Raw genomic sequence first — 26747 nt, forward strand, 5'->3', positions numbered from 1 at the left:
GCACCACATAAAAATACTTAAATACCCTTAGACTCTGGAGATACATCTCGGATGTGCCAAAGGCAATAGTGACAACTCTACCAAGTCTTCTTAAAATATCACTACTAGAATAAGTCATTTTAGCCTCCTAGTTTAGAGTCGGCCACCGACACGGACACTATTAGTGTCGGCTAAGCCTACACTAACGGACTCTATCTAGGTACACTTGTAAGACAAGTTATTTTTTTTATCAGTGTCGGCAAAACCGACACTACTTGTTATTTTATATTTGAAGAATGTTTGATTAATTTATTTAGAGTCGGTGAGACCGACTCTATCTAGTAGCATTATTTTTTAATTAGTATTTATTTACTTAGAGTCCGCTGAGCCGACTCTATTCTTATAACATATACAATTTCCATTGATTTATCTATAATATATATATATATATATATATATATATATATATATATATATATATATTTAAGGTTTAAGTATTTTATTTATTAATTAGAGTCCGCTTGGCGGACTCTATGGAATTTTCTATTTCGTACCAAAAATCAGCTTATTTCCCTCTTTCCTTTTCCCTCGTCATTTTTCACTCTCTCTCCATTTCATTTCACAAAACGAAAACCCTAATCTGATTCTTCCTCTCTCTCTTCCGATTCTTCCTCTCACCGTCGCAGGCGTCACCACCGTAATCGCCGAGACCGCGACAAGGACTCCGTTAAGAACCGAAAAAAAACCAAGTCTCACTCCCACACCAAACGACGTCGCAAGCATCATCGCTAGTCTTCCGATTCTGATTCATATTCTTCATCCCCCTCTATGATTACTCCAGGTTCCAATTCAATTCCTCACATAACGGACTACATGCTTATTCCCTTTTTAATTTTTATTTCTCGGTATATACATGATTTGATTCCATATTCAATTTACTATCCATGAATTTTTATGTACAGACGTTCTCAAATGCTATGGAATACAGTTGAAGAAATAGTTTATTCAACCTTTTGTCTCTGTGTTTTGGTTACGGGTATGTTTGTATGTTTCCACTAATTTGAATTAATCAAATTTAGTTTAAAGTTCGTCTGTGTATTTGGTTCTGCCGTGAAGAAAATTGATTTTGATTGAATTGATTCTGTAAAAGTAATTCTGGCTAAAAGTGATTTACAGTATGTTTTAGATAAATTGTTGCAAAAGTGAGTTGAGCTGTGTTAAGAAAGAAAAATCAGTTCTACATGATTTACAGTATGTTTTACAGTGATTTACAGTATGTTTTACAGTATGTTATAGAAAGAAAAATCAGTTCTACATGAGAGCAACCGAACATGTTAAAATCAATTTTGGGTGATCCAAATGTTATGGTATTGATCAATATGACACTCAAGGCTTAGGTCCTTAGATTCTGCAGCTAAATTTTATGTCATTATTTGGTAAATGATTCTTGGATTCGTATTTATGTGTGACAACTTCAGACATTTCAAGTTCCGTCTTTTTTGAGAAGAAAAGCCAACCCTAAAAATGTTGTTTCCATCATACTGGGAGGAGGTTCTGGTGTTCAACTTTTTCCTCTTACCAAACGAGCTGCTACACCAGCTGTGAGTTAACCAAACCATTGTTTTTGTTGACTCAAAATTCGAGAATTGTTTCATTCGGTAATGATACATAGTATTGTTTACATTTTTCAGGTTCCTGTTGGTGGATGCTACAGGCTTATAGACATTCCAATGAGCAACTGCATCAACAGCGGGATCAACAAAGTATTTGTATTGACACAGTTCAACTCAGCATCCCTTAACCGTCATATCTCTCGCACCTATTTTGGAAATGGCATCAACTTTGGAGATGGATACGTAGAGGTATGTATCAAGAAATCGGCTGTTAATTGTGAATGGTGTATATCGTCATGTTTAATTTTTGAACCACTGAAAATAAAATAAAAATCCCTTGGAATGCATGTATTCTATTCTCTCCTAATACCCATTAGGAAGTTATCTGATTTTCTCCTAATACCCATTAGGAACTTATCAGCCATTCATTTTTGTCTAATATATGTTTGTTTGCAACCGACTTTTTTGAGATCAAACTTGTAAAGGAAATTGAGCCAGCATTGAAAAAACAGCTTGTTATTTCAACAGTACTGATGACTGTTGGAATTGCAATTGTTAGTTGGATAGCACTCCCATCTACCTTCACCATCTTCAATTTTGGAGAGCAGAAAGTTGTCAAGAACTGGTTAGTTTCATAACACTTATTGTTAGGGTTTCAGTCTATTTACGAAATAATGATTTGAATCATAAATTTTGAACAGTCTTAGTACTTACTGGATTGATTTTGGCTTTGCAGGCAGCTATTCTTGTGTGTTTCTGTTGGTCTTTGGGCAGGGCTTATCATTGGATTTGTTACTGAATACTATACCAGCAATGCATACAGGTAAAAGCAATTCTGAATCATATTTTGCATTTTCATCTTCATTCATCTAATTGATTAAATATTAACAGGAGTTACATTTTCTTTCTGAATTTTGCAGCCCTGTGCAAGATGTTGCTGATTCCTGCAGGACTGGTGCTGCTACCAATGTTATCTTTGGTCTTGCCTTGGGATACAAGTCTGTTATCATTCCAATTTTTGCCATTGCAATTAGTATTTTTGTAAGTTTCAGTTTTGCTGCTATGTATGGTGTTGCTGTTGATGCACTTGGAATGTTGAGTACTATAGCAACCGGATTAGCCATCGATGCATATGGTCCAATCAGTGACAATGCCGGAGGTATTGCTGAGATGGCTGGAATGAGTCACAGAATTCGTGAGAGAACCGATGCTCTTGATGCTGCAGGAAACACAACTGCTGCCATTGGAAAGGTTCAGTTTTCCTCTTTTTTTTTTCTTTTCTTTTCACCTAGTTCAATATATTCTATTATTCTAGTTAAGTTCTTGATGTATGTTGTAACTATGTTGTAGGGGTTTGCTATTGGTTCTGCCGCCCTTGTGTCTTTGGCCCTTTTTGGTGCCTTTGTGAGCCGTGCTGGTGTTACAACCGTCGATGTCCTGACTCCCAAGGTTTTCATCGGTCTGATTGTGGGCGTCATGCTCCCTTACTGGTTTTCTGCCATGACCATGAAGAGTGTCGGAAGTGCAGCATTGAAGATGGTTGAGGAAGTTCGCAGGCAATTCAACACGATTCCTGGATTGATGGAGGGAACTGCGAAACCTGACTATGCCACATGTGTGACAATCTCCACCGACGCTTCCATCAAAGAAATGATCCCACCTGGTGCCCTTGTTATGCTAACACCCCTTATTGTTGGGATCTTTTTTGGTGTTGAAACACTTTCTGGTGTCCTTGCCGGATCATTGGTTTCTGGTGTACAGGTAATTAATGTTTGGTACCCACTGTCTGCTGCTTGTAATAAAATCAATATTAATTCATGATGCAATGTGGTTGTTGTGTTGATTACAGATTGCCATCTCTGCATCCAACACTGGCGGTGCTTGGGATAATGCCAAGAAGTACATCGAGGTAAAATACTATTTTACTAAATAGATTGAGCTGTATGATACTATTTTTGATAGAAGTATTTGGAGTTTCTATCTCCTTCCATCAACCAAGAGCTTTTAGCTCTCTGACTCCACCTTATTTGGAGGTTGATATTAATTATAGTATCGTTAAACATATTAGTAGTTTTAAAATATATATGTTTACCCCTTTATTTTTCAGAAGCAGACTTAATCAAATTAAACTCTCCAAAAAGGATCTAGTTATCCATTTTTATAGTCTAATGTAAGTTAGATATAATAGCACAAGTCCTATGTTTATCAACATGCTTAGAGTGACCATAGAAAGCTGTAATTCTACAGTCAGGACTGCTATCAGTTTGAAAAGGAAAGTTCTGTTGAAAATGAAATTCCTGCTGTGCTGTTTGATATCAGTTTGAAATTCCTGCTATCAGTTTGAAAAGGAAAGTTCTGTTGAAAATGAAATTCCTGCTGTGTTGTTGTTGCTGCTTTTATATGGATAGATATATATTAACTAATGTATATAATTACTGTACTTTTATGATAAAGTGAGCCTGTACTTTTATAATTACTGTATATATTAACTAATGCATTGTCACTTTATATGGATAAATATATATTAACTAATGTTTAAGATTATCTAACGACACTTTCCATTCTTCAATTGGTTTATTTTGTAAGGAACATCCCACGTCTTTAATCAATTTAGGCACACCTTCACATTCAAAAGCAACTTCACGAAGCAATGCGAGCTGCTACCGAGGCTGCAAAAGCTGCTACCGAGACTGCACAAAGGATGGAGAGGGAGATGAATGCTTGGAAGGAATTTATGATGAAGAAATTTGACACTTCAACTTTTGTATCACATTCTCATCATTATGATGACGATTTGGATGATCAATCATTAGATGAAGATTGATCTTGTACTTTTAGTAGAACGAATTAATCTCGGATGTGATTACTTTTTGTGTATGTTTTTTGAAAGTTAATGTGGGTAGAACTTTTGTAGTTACTTTCACGAATGTTTAAAATTGTTTCCAAATGTTTTACCATAAATATGATATTGTGGATTGAAAAAATTTGTTCGAGTGAGGTTGCCATGTTGCAACCCGTTATTGTCCTTTTTTGTTGACTTTAGAGTCGGTGTATGCAAGGCTAAATATTATTATAGACTTTTCTATGTTGACTTTAGGGTCGGTGACACGGACGCTATCTGTTGACTTTAGAGTCGGACAGGCCAACGCTAAACATAATATTGACTTTTCATGGTTTTGAAACAACATAGCGTCGGTTCAATTAGTGTCCGCTTTAGCCTCCGTCTCCCCGAGGCTACGTAGCCTCGGTGTATCTTTAGCCGACGTTACACAGTAGCTTCGCAACTTTTATTCAAGGCCCGACACCGACGCTAAACCGACGCTAACCACATATTAGTGTCTGTTTTTTCACCGTTAGCGTCTGTAAATGGCCGACGCTAATAACAGTTTTTCTAGTAGTGTATCTCTGTCTCAACATCCTCAACAGCCTCACCATCCGGAGGTGCCACTAGCTCAGCAACATCAACAGTAAGAGGTGGCACTGGCTCAAAAGCATCAGTAGTTAGAGGTGCATCTGGTATCACCGGTGACTTGGTATCTTCGGCATCTGATAAAACATGGCACCTATGTGAGGATGGAGAGTGATGCGTCAATAGGTGAAACTCGTCTCCTACGGAAATAAGAAGATGGAGAAGCATGAGGATAAACATGAGCCCCATAGGTAGATTCCTCTGCATGGGCAGAGGAAACATGAGCCTCTGAAACTTGACTTTTCTCCCGATGCACTGATGCATGTTGTGCAACCCTCGCGTGCCTCAGTCTATCGTGTCTATCAGCCATAATGCCTGAAAGATAAAGTAAATTAGACAATTAGTGCAAGCAAGCAACACTACAAGTAAGAAAGTAAAAAAAAAGACTAAGAAAATTCTGGAGTTGCGTCTCCGTTTACTAGGAAACTAAAACGTTGAAAAATTATGGAGATGCAACTCCGGAATTTTCTACAACATAGCAGGTGCGTCAATGGGGCCAATGCTCACATGCAAACACAAAAAATAATGTTTTGATCATGATTTCCAGCCAACAAACATATTTTACACCACGTCTAAACTATCATTCATGCAATTTTTACTCATTTCTAAGCTTAATCATCAATTTCTACTCATTTACACAAAAACTCAAACTTTTTAAAACATCAAAAAACTTACAAATATGAGCTTGCTTCAGTGTTGGATGATGTTTCTAATGTTGATTGAAGATTCTTTGAGCTTGGTTGTTTGATTTTAGACTTGGTGTTGAAAACAAATTTGAGAGAGTTTGAAGAGGTTTTTAGAAATATCAGAAATGAGGAAGGAGAAGGGTCTGACACGATTTAAGCTCCAGAACATTCTGGAGATGCATCTCTAAAATAAATTCAAAGATGCATCTCTAGAACATTTTAATGTTACCTGATATTTGGGTGCGTCCGAAGATGCATCTCTAAAATCTAAGGAACATATAAGTATTTTCATGTGGTGTAATAGTAATATATATGGTACATTAAGAAATTCCTCCAAAAAAACTATATAAACACTTTTTATTTCTCGTACACTTACGACACATGATTAAAATATGCATAAATTTTTTTATTAATTCAATTGAAGAAATTATTATTTCAAGTTTTAATTAAAATTATGATTAACCGAATATATGAAATAATCATATTTTACAACATGAATTAATTTAATAATTATTTTAATGACAAAATAATATATTAATAAAGAGATAAAAGTCATAAAAAAGATAAGAAACCGAGTCAATTGAGCTCTCTCACATAGGACAAGAAATACTATTAGAATAAATAGTCACCCCCTGTTAAATAAGTTCTCTATTAAAAGGAGTATATATTGCAAAAGTTGTCAAAAAGTACCATCACCTTAAAAGGAGTCCAACTAATCTAGATGAGAAGGATTGTCAAATTCTCAACCAAATGAGAGGAAGAAGAGATAAAAAAGAACCACTTGAACAGATAAATAGAAGCAACATTGAATATACCATCTCTTGTATGTTTCAAATTCCACTTATCTCTTTTATGAGAGAGAGTAGAACCATGAAACACAAAGATAAGGTTATGAATCAGGTTATGAATCACAATTACGGGTAACTCATGAAGAAAAAGGGTCTCTCCCACTTGAAATCTCAAAAAAGATTTTGTTAGAACACTATGTCAATATTAAAATATAGGAAGATAAATTTGAAAAAGTTCCTTAAGTCAAGTCCCACATTGTGTATTAGTTGAAAAAATTTCTTAGTCCCACATTGCTTAGGTGAGATATATCTCAAAAAAGATCTTGTTAGAATATTATGTCAATATTCAAATATAGGAAGATGAATTTAAAAAAGTTCCTTAAGTCAAGTCCCACATCGTGTGTTAGTTGAAAAAATTTCTTAGTCCCACATTGCTTAGGTGAGATATATTTTCTTTCTCACTTCATTATATAAGAAAATTTCTTGTTTCATTCTAAAATTTACCAAAAACTTATTGAGTTTTTCCTTCCTCACTCTTATAACTCCGCGTCCTTTGAATTGTTGAAGCGCCAACTTCTCCCCCTTTCTTTCTACTCGTTGAATTTTCCGAGTATTTTCTTAAACTCTCCGAGTATTTTCTTAAACTCTCTTTAGAGAATTATGTTAATTTATCCTCGTTTGAGTTGAGAAATTGTCAAGGATAATTTTTGGATTCTCTTTGAAGAATTTATGTTAATTTATCCTCGTTTGAGTTTAGAAATTATCAAGGATAATTTTTGGATTCTCTTTAAAGAATTATTTGAATTTCTCTTTGTTTGAGAAATCATTTTGAGTGGTCAAATTACCATTATTGAATTCTCTTTGGAGAATTATTGGAATTTCTCTTGGTTTGAGAGATTATTATGACTGATCGTTATACCAGATACTACGAGTGGTATTTATACCATATTTGAATGGTATTTATACCATCAAAGGGTGTATTTCTATACTGATTATTTACTGTGCAAATAGTAATCGTATAGTATAGAACTTGGATGTTTTATCTTGGAGGCGGCGTGATAGTTCAACTGTTTTGCATAACTTTGGGTAGTATCGCGAGACGTCTTAAAGAGAGCGGCCTAATCCACGACTCGACTCGATAATTTCTTCTGTGGCTAATTTTCAAAACCGTGAAACAAAATTTTTAAGAAGCTTCAAAAACTGTCATGACTACTGAAAGAAATTATTTGTAATACTGCGGCGACTGTCTCTGACAAACCATTCAAGTTGGACGGTCTTCACTTCAAACGTTGGCAAGCTAAAATGAATTTTTTTCTAACCTTAAAGAAGGTTGCCAACGTTCTGACTGACGATATTTTTGTTGATCCTTCTGGATCAACCGAACAAACTAATGGTAAGAACTTTGTGGATTCAAATGGAAATGCAAAAACTGATGAATCTACCGCGAGTGATTTACAGCTCACGAAAGAAATCACCCTAAAATTGATGAATCTACTGCGAGTGATTTACAGCTCACGAAAGAAATCACCCTAATGGTAAGAACTCGGTAACTCTTTCAGACTAATCTTGGATTTCCCCATGTAGAATTACTCATGGAACAACCTTTCCAATCGAGTCCAATCATTGATGGAATGAGCAGGGAGTGTTATAAACCATGTAAAGGCGTTTTTTATGAGAGAACTATGGAAGTATCTCATTCTTAAGTTCTCATTATTTTCTATGTCTCCCGCCTCAGTCAAATATCAGGCAATATGCTCGACTGTAGACTCATTTATATCACCAAAAAATTTGGTGAACTTAGGGACTTTCCATCCCATTGGCAATTTAATTTATAACACATATTCTGATAGAGGAGATGTATAATTTGGCCTTGCATGCCTATGTTTACATAATTTTGAGCCATTATCTGTTCGAGAATGGTTGCAAGTTTGATTTCTCCCATCGGATTTCCTTGTCGAACTTTATGAACGACTTGATCAGCATCTTAGTTTCGATTAACCATTACTACTTGCCGACGTTCGAGTTCCCTAGGCAACCCTTTTTTGACTATCTGGGGCACAAATTATTGCCCTTAATTAACCTTGTTTTCCTCTAAAGCCACTCCTTCATTTAGAACTTGCATAACAACTTGGGGTTGTGCCGCAAGTGGAATTTACGTTGGCGGAGCGGCGAAGAAATCAACAATTCAATTCATTTGAGTTGCCAACTATTGGTAACTCTAATTCGTATTTTGAATTAATGAGTTAAATATCGTACCCATATGCTGGATAAGAGTATTGATCATATCATGGTTACTCTCATCCATCTGTTGTCGTACTTCCATTATAGAATTCAATGTAAATGTCGACACTGCTAGGGAACCAAATCCTATTCCCATATGAGGTGGGATGGTTCGACCATGGTTACCTATGACTGACCCAAATGCCAATATTGGAGAATATTTATTCGCAACATTATCTGCAAAAGTTGCAAGATTAGTAGCTAGGCTTGTCATCACTAATGTTGGCATCCCATAAGGTTGGTCACACCCCATCACGAGCATCGTGAAACCTGTGGAGAAAGTCCTATATTTTGTCTCCATAATTGGTCTAGGAGTCATTGGGTGACTCTGGGTTATTGAAGGGGAAAAATTATCCCTTCTTGCACAGTTGATGACGTAACTGTCATCAACGGTATAACCATTGTGCTAGAAATCGAAGGGATTTGCTTAGTCGACGTCACAATGATTGTACCCACCCCGATGCTATTAGAGGGTTGTTCTCCATTGTTGTTTATGGGAATAGCCATTCTTCTGGCGTATTTCCTTGTAGATTTCCTAACTTCTTTCCTAGTTATCCTACCACTCCTCAATCTCATGTACACTCACAAACTGCGAAGTAAATGAAATGAAAAACTTAAAAAATGATAGTTTGCAAAATGAAACCTAAAACTTCACACAAAAGGGTCCCACCAGGTGTGCCAATTTGTTTACTAGTGCATTTGGCAAACAAAACAAGTTTCTATTAATACTTAAAGGATCAAATTCGAAAATCTCCTAGAACATATTTGTGTGAATTGTGGTTTTTGAACATGTTGTTGTCGAGATTGAAAAATATTATTTGAAAAAATATTGATCCGAACGTAAACAAAATCGGAATGTAAAAGCTTTGTGAATAAAATGCTTGTAATCGAAATGCAAAGATTTAAAGAAAGTAACTTGAATGCATTAAGAACTTGAAAGTAAAGTGCTTTTAATTCATAAATGTCGAACACATACATACATATTTCCTCCCTCGTTTCTCAATACGTATATACTTTGAGTTTACATGATTTTTAGTACAAATGCGCACCTCTATCACATAAGCAAACGCCTACTTATATACTAGTTTAAAATAACTACTCACAACATTCAACTAGACACATTGCACTACGTCTCATTCCCATGCAGTTGTTATCTTCGACAGACTTCCACATGTTTCTGAATAATCGCTTGGCCCTATCCATATCTGATTCATTCGATTGACCAAATAACCAACCTAAATATTAGAAATTTTACTAAGTTCAGATTTCACACATCCTCTGATCTTTGGCTAGCATTTAACTTGGGATTGTTAAGCTACCATTCGACCAAACAAAATCATCAATTCAACTTATGGCCTCAATCGTCCATGTCTGACTTCACACCTCACCATGGTATGCCTTCGTGTCTTGGTTACCATTAATACCCATGTCGAAAATACAAGCTAACAGGTCCCTAGAGAGAACTATTAACCAACCCAACCAATTAAAGATCTTATATCACACACACAAAGTTATCTCATAAGTGACAAATAAGTGAGAGGTTGGTTGCACCACATCCCTACATAAAGGACAAGAGATATCAACTAAGTCAATAATTACTCTTCGCTTAAATAGGTTCTTTCTACAGGGAAAGCTATCTTGCAAAAGGTGCCAAGAGAAAATCATCACCTTATTAGGGGTCCAACTAACCCAAGGTGAGAGAAAGGGTCCGGGTTTGAAACCTAAAGAGAGAGAGAGAGAGAGAGAGAATTATTAAGATCCAACAGAGCTTGATAGGAAGAGGCAACAATGAAGGTTCCATCACTAGCATGTCGCCAACACCACCTATCTTTATCTAGAATGAGATTCAAATATATGAAGAAGAAAAATGATGTTTGAGACCAGAGGTTGCTCATGAACAAAAAAACAGTTTCCCCCATGTCAAATCTCAAATGAATTCCTGTCCTCCTACCGACCTATCTCACCCACAAACCCCTAGCTATCTGGAGATGAGAAAAAGTCCTAAATAACCTAATTTTGAGGAGGAATGACACTCACCCAAGGATTCGAAGAAAAAGAAAACTAAAAACACAGTCTCATTTTCTTAGTGATACTATCCACAAACTAATCGAATAGATCATCTTCTCTAAACTTTTGAAGAAACACTTTATTCCACTAAACATGCCGAGACTGAAAACTCAAATGCCGATCTCAATAAAAAAAACTGCAAAGATCAAATATCAAACTCCAAATGGTCATATTAACTAAATTGGGTCCCAAACCCCAATGTCAAAAAACATATATCTAAACATTTGTCAAAACCGCTTCAGTCCAACAAATTATCAGTGTTTTCCTTAGAAAAGGTGATATCACACTAAAGACATTAACACAAATTATATAAAATCAGCTCTTAAATTTTTTTAATATAATACAATTCAGAAAAAACACAACATTACAATAGAATACTAAGTTTTCATTAAAAAATAAACATTACAACAGGGTTATTTTTTCACGACGCATAACAAAATGTTACTTTTGTTTTATCATATCACAAACCAACAAAACACATCAATTTTGGCACCATTATTTCCATTATTACATTATTAATATCATTAAAATAAACCTAGATATCATCGTATCATGTAATTGAATTCATATTCATATCATATTTCACATCTTCTCAGTTCTTGAATCCTGATGAGTCCCCGAAACCCTATCATTTGGTGTTGCAGTAAGCTCACTCTCTCTCCCATCCTCCCCAGAAATCTCTTCCAAAGATCTTCCCTTAGTTTCAGTAACCAAGAAAGAGCAAAAGAACCCTAACAAATTAGTCACAGCCAGAATCATCATTGCACGTTTAATCTTACCTGGCTTACCATCCAAGGTATAGTATTGTATCCCAAATGCACCAACCATAGCACCGGCCTTCCCTGCCGCCGCGCTGAGAGCGTGACAGGTCGACCTCACCCGCGTCGGAAACAGCTCCGCCGGCAACACGAAAGTTGTACTATTAGGCCCAAAGTTAGCAAAAAAGAACGTTAACCCGTAAAGTAGAGCGAAAAGGTTCTTGTTATCGTGTTTCAAGTAATCATATTTCACACCAATAATAAACATGAAGAAAGACATCATGAAGAAACCAACTAGCTGTATCTTGAATCTTCCAATTTTTTCAATGAAGAAAACGGTGAACCAGTAACCAGGGAAAGTTCCAAACAATGCAATGATGAACATGGCACGTGAAGTTTGGAAAACTTCATCAATAGCATTCATGGCTGAATCTTTATCAATGAGTCCCATTGCAGGAAAAATATCTTTCTGTGTTAAATTCTGACTGTAGAAAGCAATGTCTAGCAAAAACCAACAACTCATTGTTCCGATTAAATGCCGTCCATGGCGGTTAAAAAACTCGCTAGACCAAAGAGAGTAATCATTCGCCGCTTTGAATTCAGCTAACTTATCTTGTTCAGCTATGATTTCGATATCTAAAACCCTAGCCATGTCTGCAGCTGCTTGTTTTGCGTTTCCTTCTATGATTGCTGTGTAACGACCGGTTTCAGGCATTTTCATTCTCCAATAGTATGTCATTGCAGCCGGAACAGCACCGATCATGAGAACTAAACGCCATAATAAATCACCTTCTGGTTGTGTTGATAAAACTGCGTCTTTTGAGAATATTGGAGCTTTGTAATATGATCGGAAAACAGCTGAAAAAAACATTGAAATGAATCCGGCGAAGATAATTCCAACGCCTTGCATTGCGAAAACCGCTGCTATGAAAGCGCCTCGTGTTCTTTTGTTGGCGTATTCCGACATGATGGTCGCAGATAAAGGATAGTCTCCACCAATACCAAATCCAAGCCAAAACCTAAATTAGAGGGAAATGTTTATGTTAAATATTAAGCATGTGTGTGTTTGGATAAGTTAATTGAAAATTTAAGATAATTAACGAGATAATGTTTCTATGATATCGATATGACATGAGATATCGATATCAGAGAGTGGTTTATATGATATCGATATCACATGATATCGATTTCAGACTTAATATATCTACGGTTGTAACCATTATCCGCGTTGATACTAGTTTTTTAAGGTTTTATAAATTTCAAAAGTTTTTGGTTCTATCACTGACCTGAAAAAACAAAGGGTTCCTATAACGGATTTTGCGGAAGAACCGAATGAAAGGCCGGAGCAAATGGCACATGCAACCATGAGAATAAGTGTGATGCCATAGACTTTTTTGCGTCCTAGTTTGTCTCCAAGGTAGCCAAAGACTAGTTGTCCGGTAAGTGTTCCGACAAGTGCCACACCGGTGACAATATTGTTAATCGTCGGCGGGAGCTTCCCCGGTATGCCTGTAGTTGGATCGAAGTAATATAACCGTCCCAAGAGCTTTGAAACGGTTGAAATGCAGAAGAGATCATAAGCATCTGTGAAGAATCCCATGCCTGCAATTACAATGGCTGTTACATGGTACCATTGTGTACGAGCTGAATCAAGAGCCTCAAGAACTTCTAAAGCCATAATATTGGAGAAAAAAAGAAGACTCTCAAATTGGTTTTTGAGTTGGTTTAGTCGTTTATGTGTATGCTCTTATATATATTATTATAGTTTATGCATTCATGTGTGTTTGATAATGTAACATTGGACGTTTAGTTCTAAGTTTGCTTAGGAGATGAGAACAAGAAAAATTGGGATTGCTAGCTAATTTGAATGGATATTCACCTTGTGTTGATCAATTAATTAGGATATTCTTATTGGGAATGTTAAAGAATGTTGAGTGGTTTTGTTTTGGTTACAGTTAGCTGTTAAAAGAGGAAGATGTTGTCTTATTTTTGTTTTGTTTTTTTAGCAGAATGCAAATGCAATTCAAATGAGGTGAATGAGACAAACGTTAAGACCTAATAGAACTATATACTTAAAAATTGTATGCTTGTGTACAATGTACGGATATAAACACACGAAGATGTGTGCAAATTAATAATTAATGTTGTTCTGGATCTTAAATCAGCCCAAGTGCAAAATACAATGAATCCTAAACAATGAAGAAAAGTTATTAGAGGAATAATCTCACTATCTTCTCTACTGATTTTTAGAAGTTCATTTTAATTTGAAAAGTTTATATAAAAGTAGGATTGTTATCGAGTTTTTCATTTTAATTTTGTTTTATGGAGGATATCACTATGATGTTTTAGAAAATGTGAATTCTTATCTATCCATCAAAAAGAAAAAGAAGTTGGGTAAAGTTATTTAAATGAGTTTTAAGAATTTAAATGATTTTAAAAGAAATATGTGTTCTCGGCCATTTGCAAAGCCTATGTACAACATCCCAATCACAAGCACCACACAAAAATGCATGAGAAACAAGTGTACCTTACTTAAGCACGACGAAACACATGATTCCAACCTCTTTCCTATATCTCATCGATGAATCTAATTGAATGGCGATTTGCATGATGCACTCAGTTAGAAGGAAGCAGTTATAAGCTTTATACGCGTCAATTCTAGGTATCCATGTCATTCTCACTCTTAAACTATTTCTCATTCATTCACTGACTTATGCATTAGAGAGCTAATCTTGGAGGTGCATCCCACTTCGTTGCACCGGACGGAAGGGCACACTTGAACCTTATTTATCTCCATCAAAACCTATTTCTGGTTCTCGCACGGAACATTGACGCCGTCTGTCAGGATTGACATCTAATTCATGCGAATCTCCATGAGAAACCACCACCTTTTCATGGCAATAGAAAAAATATGATCTATTTCCTGTTCGGACAACCATTCTCCTTCCTATGTGAACCATCAACCGATCCCGTGAAACCATGACAACATCAAAATCTACTTGATTTGCCGCTCTGCACAACATCATCGCTGCATTCAACACTCCCGGTCTTAGGAAGGATGCTTTGCTTCCTCCTCTGACTAAGGACAATCTAATCCTAGTAACCTCTCTTTTCGCTCCTACACCTCAAAATCGAGTCCTTTTAACAATCGACCAAGGCATGTTCTAAGTTCTCCCGACCTTCTTATCTTCTCAACAACTACTCAAAAGACAGTCCTCAAAGCCACCCCTTCATAATTTTTAAGTCCTAGACAAAAGATGTTTCAAAGTCTCTAACAGTTGCAAGCCAATTTATGCATCCAAGGGGCGAACGATCTGCTTAAAAATATTTATAACCTGGTGCAACAAAATAATTCACACTCATTGGCTGAAATAATACTTTGAATCAAAGAAAAATTATAGTATGCTACTCTTAGGGACCACTCTATTTGTGAGACACCTTTACACGATGACCAGAGAGTTGTGTTATAGTTGATCTTGTTGATACCTTTTCTCTATGCAGAGCGGTCCCTAGATCATCAGATCATATTCGATGACGAGAACATCAGACTCCTCCATATGATTCAGGAGGAAGAGGTGGCAATCCCATTACACCAGAGGTTTACCGTTTCATGGTATCGAAGTGTAGGTTCTTGAGTGGAAGAGAATCTCAAATTCTTTTGAGAAACCTCCAAAGATTGAGAGCTATGATGGCACGAAAGACCCAGACGAGCACGTTAAACATGTAGCTACCATTCTTGACTACTACCATGCCCATGGGGTCATGAAATGCAAACTATTCAGGTTAAATCTATAAGGGGCCTCTATGACGTGGTTCAATGTACTCTCTGATGGGATCATAAATTCTTGGAAGGATATTTATGAGTCCTTTACCACCCAGTTCATCGCCCGAAAGCGACAACCCACTACAATAGCCGTACTCAATGAGATCTAGTTAAAGAAGAAGGAAACCCTATAAGAGTACATTAATCAGTTTATAAAAGTGGAAGTAGATGTAGGAGATAAATTAAAGTGTTGGATATTTAAAAAGGGGTTAAGGAAGAACTATATGTTCTGCGAGAAACCATGGTTAGATGGAACTTACAACTTAAATGATCTCTTAACTAGGGCCCAATCCTACATAACTACAATGAGGAACTATTTTCCGAAGAGGTAGAGAAAGGTTGAGGGACTAGAAACCCAAGAAACGAAGGGAACTAGAGAAGGACCATAAATATCGTTGGGACGATGGAGACAAGGAACCTTAGCCTAGGTTCTCATCATACACTCCATTGAACACGTCAAGGAATAAAACTCTATAATAATATGCAAATATGGACTTAAAGGAAGCCGATATAAGAAACTTCTACCCAGTGAAGGGATCATCTAGAATTAACAAGACGAGGTTTTGTCATTTTCATAAAATCCATAATCATAATATTGATAAATGCATCTGCTTGAAGGACACAATCAAAGAATTGGTTAATAAAGGGGGCCTTACTCGATACACCTAGGAGAGTAGTCAGAATGATGATCGAGAAAGAAGGAAAGAACACAAGATGTAGGACGAGTGGCCGAGGAAAAAATGACCCCCTTGTTGGGAAAAGGGATCTCCTAAGAAAACCATAGAGGTTGTCATCAGAGCCAAAGGTAATAAAGACAATAGTGGCAGAGAGGAATAAGACCAGATGGGAAACACCAATACATCTTATTTATTACTAGAGGTCTCCCAGGCCAAAGAACTCGTCTAATGGTATAATTAAGATAATAATTTTTGATTTAATGACGGTTAATAGAGAAAGAGAGGAAGATTTTGATGGAAATTGGAGAGGCTTATCCTTAGGTTGCATAATAGAGAAAAGTTGAGCAGAATATCAAATGCAATCTTCGTATTGCTGATAACGATGAAAGTGACAAACTTTGATGTGTTGAGAATTCTCATCGACAAAGGGATTTCGTGTGACATCATGTACATAAATTGTTTTGAGAAACTCAGGCTACAAAAGGAAAAGCAGTCACCATATGAATCCAATCTATGCGCCTTTAACGGAAAAATGACTTGCCCCTGGTAGTACATCAAGCTAATGACCACCCTTGGAGAAGGGAGAGATACTAGAACGGTATACCTATAGTTCCTGGTAGTCCAATGTAAAAGCGTCGACACTGGCATCCTAGGATGACCCTTCGATGTGACGTTGGATGTGGTAGCCTCTCCAGTCAACCTTAAGATGAAATACCATAACTTCACGAAGAGCCAATGACAATATGTTCCGATGTATATGGAGCCTGAAGGATAGACAAAGCTCTACAACATGACCGAGACAAGAAAGGTAAAAATAGCGCAATGGAAGTCAATATGGTTTCCCTTAACAGACACGCGGGAGATATAATGATCAACAATCGAAGAAAGGGATTGACCTTCCTACCATGCATAACATTAATTGTTCTAACTTGGTAATTGCAACAGACAACGATGAATGTTGCCTAGAGTCAGCTATGATAAACCTTAATGAGATGATTATTTCTATTTTCATACATGTAAAATCAGCTTTACACCATCATGTAATATTTTCTCCAAAGCAATGAATGAAGTTCTCACCGAGTTCTCTTCTGTTGAATCACAAAAGGATATGCATAACTAAGGGATGTTGTAATAAACACCATGGATTTTCAACTAAGGCAATCAAAACCCCACAATAAAGCCACACAGATAAAGATAACAAACCACAAAACAAAGTGGCGATTTTGACTCACCCCTCTCTTAGTAGCTTACCACTCCATAAATTACAAGAAAAACCTTATTTTGCTTGGGGGTAAATTCTAGGGGTTAATCCCCTCACTAAATTAATATGTTACTTGGGGTTAAACCCCTTGCAACATAGAAAACAAAAAAACTACATTATATGGGGTTACCCCTTGCACATATTATTGGGTAAACAAAACTGTGTGTTTGTGAGGGGCACCCCCTAGACAAAAGACATTAAAAGAATATAACAATAGAACATTAAATGAAATAAATAAGCAAAACCTAAGTGTTGTAGTCAAGAGCGAGGCATCTCCCTCCTTTCATTCATTAGAAAACTTCCCTTTTTTCTCTCTCACAACACCGCAAATTTGCAGAACAAACATGAAAGGAAGAAACTAGCAGATTTGTGGTGAAGAGTAACTTCTTATGAAGATGCGGTTGTGATGAGGTTGTTCGTGGACTTTGTGCGACCATTGTGGTTTTCTGACTAGAGATGATGGTGGCGGTGTATCATTGGCGGAGACAACAACACTGACAACTTCTTTCTTTTTCCTTTCCTTTGTTTTCATTTATTTATTTATTTGTTTTGTGGATTTCTAATGGAATGCGTTTGTTTCTCTATTAGAAGAAAATTTTCTACTATGATTTTGTTACCCATAATCTTTGTTTTTTGATTCATATGAGTTAATGTTTGAATGTGATTTTTTGATGTTAATGGTTGTTGTTGTCCCATAATCTGCTATATTAATGTTTGATGAAGATTAATGATAGAATATGATTGATGAAGATGCTATGTTTTTTTTATTCAAGTGTGAGGAAGATGGTGGAAAAATACTAAAACGAAAATGTTTGATAAAGATTAATGATTGAATATGATTGATGAAAATGTTCTATTTTTTTATTCAAGTATGATGAAGATGGTGGTAAAATACTAAAATGAAAAAATGTCAAAACAATCACCTAGTCTGCATCTACGCCTACATGTCTGCAACATAAAAAAGGGTGCCAGGTTTTGGGAGGGGTTAAGCCTCTGGAAAATCAACGACGTGGAAAACCCCTCTAAAAATGTGATGACCTGTATTGCAAGGTGAGTTGACCCCTCAAAAATATTTGTTTTGTGAGAGGGTTTAATCCCTGAAAAATAGTCTTTTTCTTATATTGATAATTCATAAGGTGAGTCCCTGTTATGTTAGCCTCAAACCAAGTATAAACTTTGGGACAATGAATAAGAATATATCTTTGGCCGAGCATTTTCCTCAGAGACCTTCAATAAAACTTTTGAGCACAACATCAGATAATAGTTTATTCCTAGAAAAGCCAACTCGAGACTCAAGGCAATTCTCACAGCAATTAGAAACAATGGTAAGCAAATAAATAAACAGGAATAAAAGGGAAATAAGAATGAATGCTCATTTATTCAGTAATAAATATTATGTCGGGCATAAGTTCCCTAGTAAAAATAATAATAAAAAATCAACGACGTTTGGGCGCAGGTGTACGCCAGAGGGATGCCGCACGGCGGTGGCGGCGCCGTACGACTGTAAGTCGTCGGCGGTTCTGGGAGGTTTCGTGCTTTTTTTTCCCGGCAGTTTCGAATTCGGGGAGTTTTTTTACTGATTTTTGAGCAGTTTTTGACATTAGTGAACTTTCTGTGACCTTTGGGTTAATTTCGAGTAATTTTATTTAAACTGTCAGCCCTTAGAGTTTGTAGAGTTATCACATGTGAGAAGTTGTCAATAGAGTATTTTTTTTAGCACTTTAGAGTAATCTATAGTCATTTTAAGAACTAAGAGTTGTTGTTGAGCTGTTTTTGAGTTCTTTGAGTTATAAATAATATAATAATTTGTTGAGATGTTTTTGAGAATCTTGATTAATTTTAGAGTTGTTGAGTAATAACACATCTTCACTCAATTTGAGATATATTATAATTATTTAAATAAATTATAATTATTTAATTAAATTATAATTTTGAGATGAGTAATCCAATGGGATTATAGTGAGGCCTGATTATTGGCAAACTCATGGTTCAAGACTGGAACCTATTTTGAGTAAATTTTGAGATTAGATGTTGATGATTGTTTGAGTTGCATGCTTGTTGGCTATCCATGATCATGCATGAATATATTTTGGAGTTAAGTAGGACTTCGGTCCAGTGAGATCAGGTTCAAAGAGGAACCCTGACGGTCTCATGTCCAAAGAGGGACACAATTCAGAGAGGAACCAGAGACAGAGGCAATTAGTAATACACCTCTGATCCCCAAAACCTGGTACCATATGCATATTAAAGGAGAAGTTAGTGCATTAGCATTTTCATTATAAATTGGATTGTGATTGTGTTTTTGTTAGAATATTATACTTTTTGTTGTTTCGCTTACCATCCTGCTATTAATTTCCACCATTAACATTTGTAAGATGTATTGTCACCTCTTTCTTGTTTGTTTTGTGTGGCTTTGTGAATTTTTGTACATATGCTCAGCATGAGTAGTTGCTTGTGAGTTGGAAGATGGGCATGCATCTTTCTTTCGTATTTTATAGTTATCACTATTTAGTTGGTTTATATGTTTTGATCTGTAACATCGGGAACATGGCGTATTCTTTGCTTTGAGTTAATTTTTGAATTATGTTATTTTAATTAAGTATTTTCGACTTGATGAAAATGGTTGAAGTCATGTGATTTTATTTGAGTTCCACTGCAAGATTTCAAAAATATTTATGAAGTATGCATGTTGTGTTTTGAGTAGCATCCTAAATTATGAATTTCTCTTTTATATTAAGAGTCGGGATTTATGGTGTTACATTCACCATCGAGAGTAAGCCCTAACCACCCTTAACTATACAGACCTATGAGTATCCCTTACTCGAATAGGGATACCACTCACTCTTATACTTTTCGACAAGTACAAATAGATAAATGGAAAGTGGTAGGTCAACTAAGTGGTCCAACAAATATATCATACCACTGTCCTATTTGGTTGAAGGAAAATGAATCCAATTGGAGCCCTAAACCCTTTAGGATAAACAATTATTGGCTAGATCATTCAGTTTTTGGGAAGTTTATGGATGACAAATGGAAATCAAGGAGGATAGAAGGGAGAAAAGCTTATATTCTAAAGGAAAAGTTAAAGGCATTAAAAATAGAACAAGGTGGTGGAATAAGGAAGTTTATGGATGGTTGGATATGAAAGTTGATGATGAAGTAAATGAGGTAAATGAATTGGATATGATATCAGAAAATTGTGAATAGGAATTGGTATCTGAAGAGGTAGAGAAAAGAAAGCTATTAACAAAAAACATGTTGAAAAATCTTCAATACAAATAAATCTTATTAAGACAAAAATCAAGAGTGACATGCACAAGGGAAGAAGACTTGAATACAATTTTTTTCACAGTATTTTGAGGGTGAGATATAAAAATAGTTTCATTTCTTGTGTTAAGGAAAACAAAGGAATGGTAGAAGATGTGAAGGGTGTGAAAAAGGAGGTAAATAAATTTTGTGAAGGAAGAATCAATGAGAAAAACTTTCATAGATCTGTAACGGATCAGTCGAGTTAAGGTGCTTGTAAAGTGAGGATAATATGAAATTCTAATAACCTTTTACAAGATAAGAGATTAAATCTTAAAAATGATATAAAAAAACTATTATGTTAGGTCATTATACAGGTATGCAGAAAATGCAAACTTTGTTGGACAGGGAGACCAACTTGGAGAAGAAGAAATAAATGCATTAAAACATTTATGGAAGAAAAATGTACCACATAAGATTAAGTTATTTGGCTCGAGATAATGCAAGATAGTATGCCTAGTAGAGAACAATTGGCAAAAAGAAGAATCATTTAAAATTCTAGAGATTTAGGGTCTGTTTGAAATGCTTCTCAAAAACTGTTTTTTAATTTTTAAAAACTAAAAACTAAAGAATTTGTTTGATAAACTCTTTTTAAAATAGTAGTTTTGAAAATTAATTTTGTTTTTCAGTTTTAAAAACTAAAATTAGAAAACTTGTAAAAGTTGTTTTAGTTTCCAATTTCAATTTCTTGTTTGGAAAAATCTAGAAAATAAAAACACCTGGAAAACACCAAATTTTCATAAACGACATTTTGATAATATTTTGATTTCTTATTCTTAACTTCAGAATGATTAATGATTAGGGTGTACTATTTTTTCTATAATACGGTAAGAATTTCCGCACGTAATATCCGCATGTAATGTTTTGTATAATAAAGTTATAACTAATAAATAATAAAATTATAACTAATAAATGTGAGAGTGCTATTATTTTATTTTCATCCACTTAAGTTTTTTTTCTTTCTAAAGAATCAAAACGCTAACATCTTCTCGTTAATATATATATATATATATATATATATATATATATATATATATATATATATATATATATCATATTAAATAAATATATAAATAATTAATTTTATAAAATAATATCACGGTATATTTTATTTTGACTAAAAACTTTTACATATTAAATACATACAAATTATATATGTTTAGAATATGTATAGCAGTAGTTAACTTCTGAAAGCTCTATTTGCAGGAAATTTCCTTTTTTTGTAAGTCTTGTCAACGGTAATGCCAACTTAGAGAATCTCATAATGAATAGCCTGTCAAATTCAAGAAACTTTCAAATGTTAGGCGCACTCTTTGGTCGTTCCCAATTTACCATACCTTCCACTTTTGACGGATCTACGACCACGCCTCCTTCAGATATGACATGACCAAGGAACTTCACTTCAGACATCCAAAACTCACACTTACTAAATTCCATGAACAAATAATTTTCTCGGAGGATAAATAACACAATCCTCAAGTGTTCTACAAGATCTTCAAGAGTCTGTGAGTAAGTCAAGATGTCGTCTATAAAGATCACCACGAACTAGTCCAAATATGGTTGGAACACCTGATTCATGTAATCCATAAAGACGACAGGAACATTGGTTATTCCAAATGGAATAACCAGAAATTCATAATGCACATACCGCATCCTAGAAATGGTTTTTGGCGTGTCCGAACTCTTCACCCGAATTTGATAGTACCCCGACCTGAGATCAATCTCCGAGAACATGCAAACTCCTTTCAACTGATCCAGGAGGTCATCAGTTCGTGGTAAATGGTATTTGTTCTCTATGGTAACCTTGTTCAACTGGCGGTAGTCGATGCACAATCGCATACTACCGTCCTTCTTCTTGACCTACAACACAGGAGCTCCCCATGAAGAAACACTAAGCTGAATGAAATACTTTGCTAGCAGCTCTTCCAACTAACCCTTTAATTTCCTTAACTCAATGAGAGACATTCAATATGGAGCGATAAAAATTGGAGCAGATCCTGGAACAATATCTATAAAGAATTCCACTTCCCTTTCTAGTGGGGGAGAAGTAACATCCTCAGGAAAGACTTCGGAAAATCACACACAATAGGAATTTTTGACACACTTGTCATATCTTTTGAATTCATGGTGAGAATCACATAACATCAATTGGTAACATCATGCTTCTCTCTTACTAAGCGTGTGACTGTTCTGGATGAGATGTGATCGATAAGTTAACAAGTAATAATATCGGTAGTTACCAAAGTATCGATCTCGAGGACTGCGTTATATTTTAGAGTTCAGTTTAATTTTAATTGAACAAAATGGTGTGTGGGGGTTTTACCATTTGTTTGTTTGCAAAAGATAAAACTAAAAAAAATTTAATAGCGTGTAAAATAATAAGAAAAGTATGCTAGAAATGAGAGTTTGAAATTAAACTCGTTTGATATCCTAAATTGACCTTGTAATAACTTGGTGAATAAAACTTTGGTATTCAAATCAAGCCCTATGTCCATAGTAGATTAGAAATAAACTCAAACATTTGATTATAAAAACAATATAGTTTCTAGTTGATACCCCTAGGCTTAAGTGATAAGTAACCTAGAATTTGAAGAATTTGGTGAATTGGTGCTTCACGTTGTGTTTTTCTTGCTCCATATGAACTTTATATCGCCAAATCCAAGATAAAAACATCAAAATATCACTCTTCTTCTTTTAAATGCTCAAATGAGTTTTTTGGACAAATTTGGGTGTCAAAACCTGTGAAAAATGCTTTGCATAAGCGTATGGGAAAACTACTCCATTCCATACGCGTATGGATACACATATGGGTGGAGGAGGATTTTATCCTGAAAGAACTCATACACGCTTGAATACGTGTCTCATGCATGTTTGTCTACTTGCCATACACGTCTGGGTACGCGTCTTATGTTGCCATACGCGTATGTGTTCTTATGTTGGTTTAGTTTGATATTTATTTATGTTTCGAATATTGATATATGTTATAGTACTTTGATAACATTTTATGTGAACAAGTTATTAATTCAACTCTGGAAAAAAATTTATATATTTAATTATAAGAAATTTCTATCTCGACTTGATTTAATAATAAAATTGTACATTTGTATATTTAAATATAATTCACTAAAATTATAATTCCTAACTAATAAAAATATTTATTATTTTATATTAGTTTAAAAACAATTTTTAAAAATCGAATTATCAAATAGGATTTTTATTTTATCTTTAAAACTGTTTTTAAAACTAATTTACCAAAAGAGTATTTTAAAAATCAAATTGATCATAAAATAGTTGAAAATACTTAATTATTGATTTATTGATCGAACCATTGAATTACCGATCGAATCACATTATTAATTTATATTAAACTAATCTCTATAATAAAAAATATATAATTATTAAACTGATCAAACATGATAACTCGATTTCTAAAAAAAATCACAACAACTATAAAATTTCAAAATTTCAAATTTACAAAATAAATTGAATAACAAAATGAGTTGTGCTATGCTTACACCAAAATGGTTACACCGTATGTTTACACTTCTTCAGCTTTAATTTAACTGCAGCACAAATTTTTATTTTCATCATAATAATAAATAAAATAAAATAATAAATTGTATAGTATAAAAATATGGTGTAATGTCAATTTTGACTAAATCATTTCTCTAATAAAATATATCAGAGTGTTTAGTAAATTAAAAAAAAAGTTATTACATATAAATTTTAAACAAAGTTTATTTATAATTTTATTTTGTTTCTTATATTAATAAAATGGTGTCATTTTGTGAGGTAAAAAACAAATATTTAATCTATTAATTTGTTGGTTTTTATTTATTTTGGCCGGTTTGATCTAATTTTTAAAACACTACTCTCACATATTATCGATGAATGGTCCTTAGCCACGTCATTTTTTATGAAACTCACGCACATTTTGGTCAAATAATATTCTTAAACAGTGCACACTTTTATATTCTTTTTAATTAAAGAATTTTCAATAAAATCTAAGTAAGCCACTTTTTATTTCAAGTTTTTTCATTGTTTAGAAAAAGATAAAATAAAAAACATTTTCATTCTGCTATAAAATTCTACTTAAAGATCATTAGTGAATATACTCTAAAGCGTAATTATTCTATCCTTTTTTATTTGTTTATTTTTCCTCCATTGTTACTAACAACTAAAAACGATTTAGAATAAAATAACTGGAAAATGAGAATGAGAATATCCAAGGAGAAAATGGAATTTATTCAAATTTGCAATAGTCGAATTATAACATATTCCTTCCTCCTATTACATTTTACATGTCCTTGAATTATAGTCCAATGTTTGATGCCTTAATGCATGATGTAAGTGAGAACCAAGGCCAAGAACATTAGAACATATGCTATTGCTTGGTCAATTGATGTGCCTGCAAATTTCAAGGAAATTTTTAAACTATTAGCCATGAGTTATGCAACCAAACAACAACATTGACACAAATCCAAAATATTATATAGATCTATAAACAAAAGAAATACAAGAGAAGACAAATAGAATCTTTAAGATAACTTACCATCACTCGTGGGAGCAGGTGCTGGAGCAATGGATTGCGAACAAACCATTGATAATAAAGATGCAAAGATAAGACCAAGGAATAAGATCACCCCGAATGAAACTGCCATTTTTATATATCAACTATTCTCTCTCCTTAAACTTTATTCTCTCTTTAATTTCTTTCGAACTTTAAAAGAGAAAGAAAAAGGAGAGAGAATAGTATCAAACTATGGGCGGGTGGTGATTACAATGAGATATGTGTTCCTTTTATAAGCACATTGGAAAATTTCATAGGAAAGAGTTAACAATTTTGAGATGTAGAAATTAGAGGTGCACCCGCACATTTAGAGAGAAAAGATTGCATTTTTAGTCAATAGTCTAAATTAATATATTTTTTCTTTATTTTCTAGAATTTGATAGGTTTGTTGTGCCTTGTGCATTTGTGTAATGTATCATTGGTTTGATTATAGATTGTATACGTGTCTAATATTTGATATCAATTTTTTCATTTTTAGTTATTTTAAATAAGGGAATTTCCAAAAATAAAATGAATTTTAGCATTAATAAGTAAATAGTATATTTAATTTTGATGTGTTGGTTTAAAATTATTTACTTAATGAATTATTGTTAGACCATGTACTATGAGTTTGATGGTTTACATAGTTAATGGAATAGTCAATTAGTTTAAGAAATAAAAATTTACAATATTTCGAAAAAGTAATAAATTTATTTTCAAATTTTTTTTAAAAAAATATAATGAAAAAAAGCCTTATAATTAAAAATTAAGAGATGGGTGAATAATTAATTAAATAATCCATATTAACAAAAATTCAAAATACATCTAATTAAAATGTAAAATTAAAATTAATAATAAACCAGAGAAAGAATAAAATCAATGATTTCCATTTTAGAGGTTAATATTCATCGCCAGTCAAAATGGTAATTAAAATACCCCTTTTATTATTATAAATAAATCATAACAGTACTAACAAACTACTAGAATGTTTATAAAACATTTAACTTGACACCCCCACTTGAATCTGACACCCCTCTATTTTAAGCAAATTTACTTTGATATCCTTGCAAAAATTTATTTTTTTTTGAAATTTTCAGTTTTGTACTAGAAATTAAAAGTGAATATCAATTTTTTTTATGAATTTACAGATTTTTACCGCTCTCGTAAGACATATACCGTAAATTTCAAATTTTCGGATGAAACATATAAAAAATTTCGATAAAGATATATTGAAAATCATGAATTTTGCATAAAATGTTTAAAAATCTCGAAAATTTTAAATTTTCGGAATATTAAAATTTTCAAAATTGCCAAATTTTTGGTATGATCCCAAAATTATCAGAAACATGAATTTTCAATTTTTTTTTGCACAAATGGTTAGATTAAAAATCCATCACATATAACAGATACATATTTTCGGATGAAACATATCAAAATTTTCAAAATTTTCGATAAAGATATATTGAAAATCATGAATTTTGCATAAAATGT

The 26747-nt window shown here is 34.1% G+C and overlaps 3 protein-coding genes and 1 long non-coding RNA gene across 4 annotated transcripts; 2 read left to right on the forward strand and 2 right to left on the reverse strand.

Annotated features, from left to right (window-relative positions):
* Window positions 1-815: 815 nt before the first annotated feature.
* Window positions 816-1854, forward strand: LOC127091688 (uncharacterized). Its single transcript, XR_007791977.1, has 3 exons — window positions 816-1015; window positions 1458-1580; window positions 1671-1854. It is a non-coding gene; the product is annotated as an uncharacterized LOC127091688 (long non-coding RNA).
* Window positions 1855-1934: 80 nt separating this feature from the next.
* On the forward strand, window positions 1935-4555 carry LOC127093907 (pyrophosphate-energized vacuolar membrane proton pump 1). Its single transcript, XM_051032801.1, has 7 exons — window positions 1935-1940; window positions 2003-2217; window positions 2329-2415; window positions 2513-2843; window positions 2943-3353; window positions 3442-3501; window positions 4179-4555. Exons 1-7 carry the CDS (start codon window positions 1935-1937, stop codon window positions 4341-4343), a joined length of 1275 nt encoding a protein of 424 aa, XP_050888758.1. The 3' UTR covers window positions 4344-4555.
* A 6909-nt stretch (window positions 4556-11464) lies between these two features.
* Window positions 11465-13318, reverse strand: LOC127091689 (low affinity inorganic phosphate transporter 4). Its single transcript, XM_051030371.1, has 2 exons — window positions 12927-13318; window positions 11465-12659 (listed from the first exon to the last, which is right to left on the reverse strand). Exons 1-2 carry the CDS (start codon window positions 13316-13318, stop codon window positions 11465-11467), a joined length of 1587 nt encoding a protein of 528 aa, XP_050886328.1.
* Window positions 13319-24929: 11611 nt separating this feature from the next.
* Window positions 24930-25488, reverse strand: LOC127091690 (arabinogalactan protein 41). Its single transcript, XM_051030372.1, has 2 exons — window positions 25260-25488; window positions 24930-25115 (listed from the first exon to the last, which is right to left on the reverse strand). The coding sequence occupies exons 1-2, from the start codon at window positions 25366-25368 to the stop codon at window positions 25042-25044; spliced, it is 183 nt and encodes a 60-aa protein (XP_050886329.1). The 5' UTR covers window positions 25369-25488; the 3' UTR covers window positions 24930-25041.
* Between the last annotated feature and the right edge of the window lie 1259 nt (window positions 25489-26747).

This window comes from Lathyrus oleraceus, chromosome 6 (assembly GCF_024323335.1).
Source record: "Lathyrus oleraceus cultivar Zhongwan6 chromosome 6, CAAS_Psat_ZW6_1.0, whole genome shotgun sequence".
Lineage (NCBI taxonomy): Eukaryota > Viridiplantae > Streptophyta > Magnoliopsida > Fabales > Fabaceae > Lathyrus > Lathyrus oleraceus.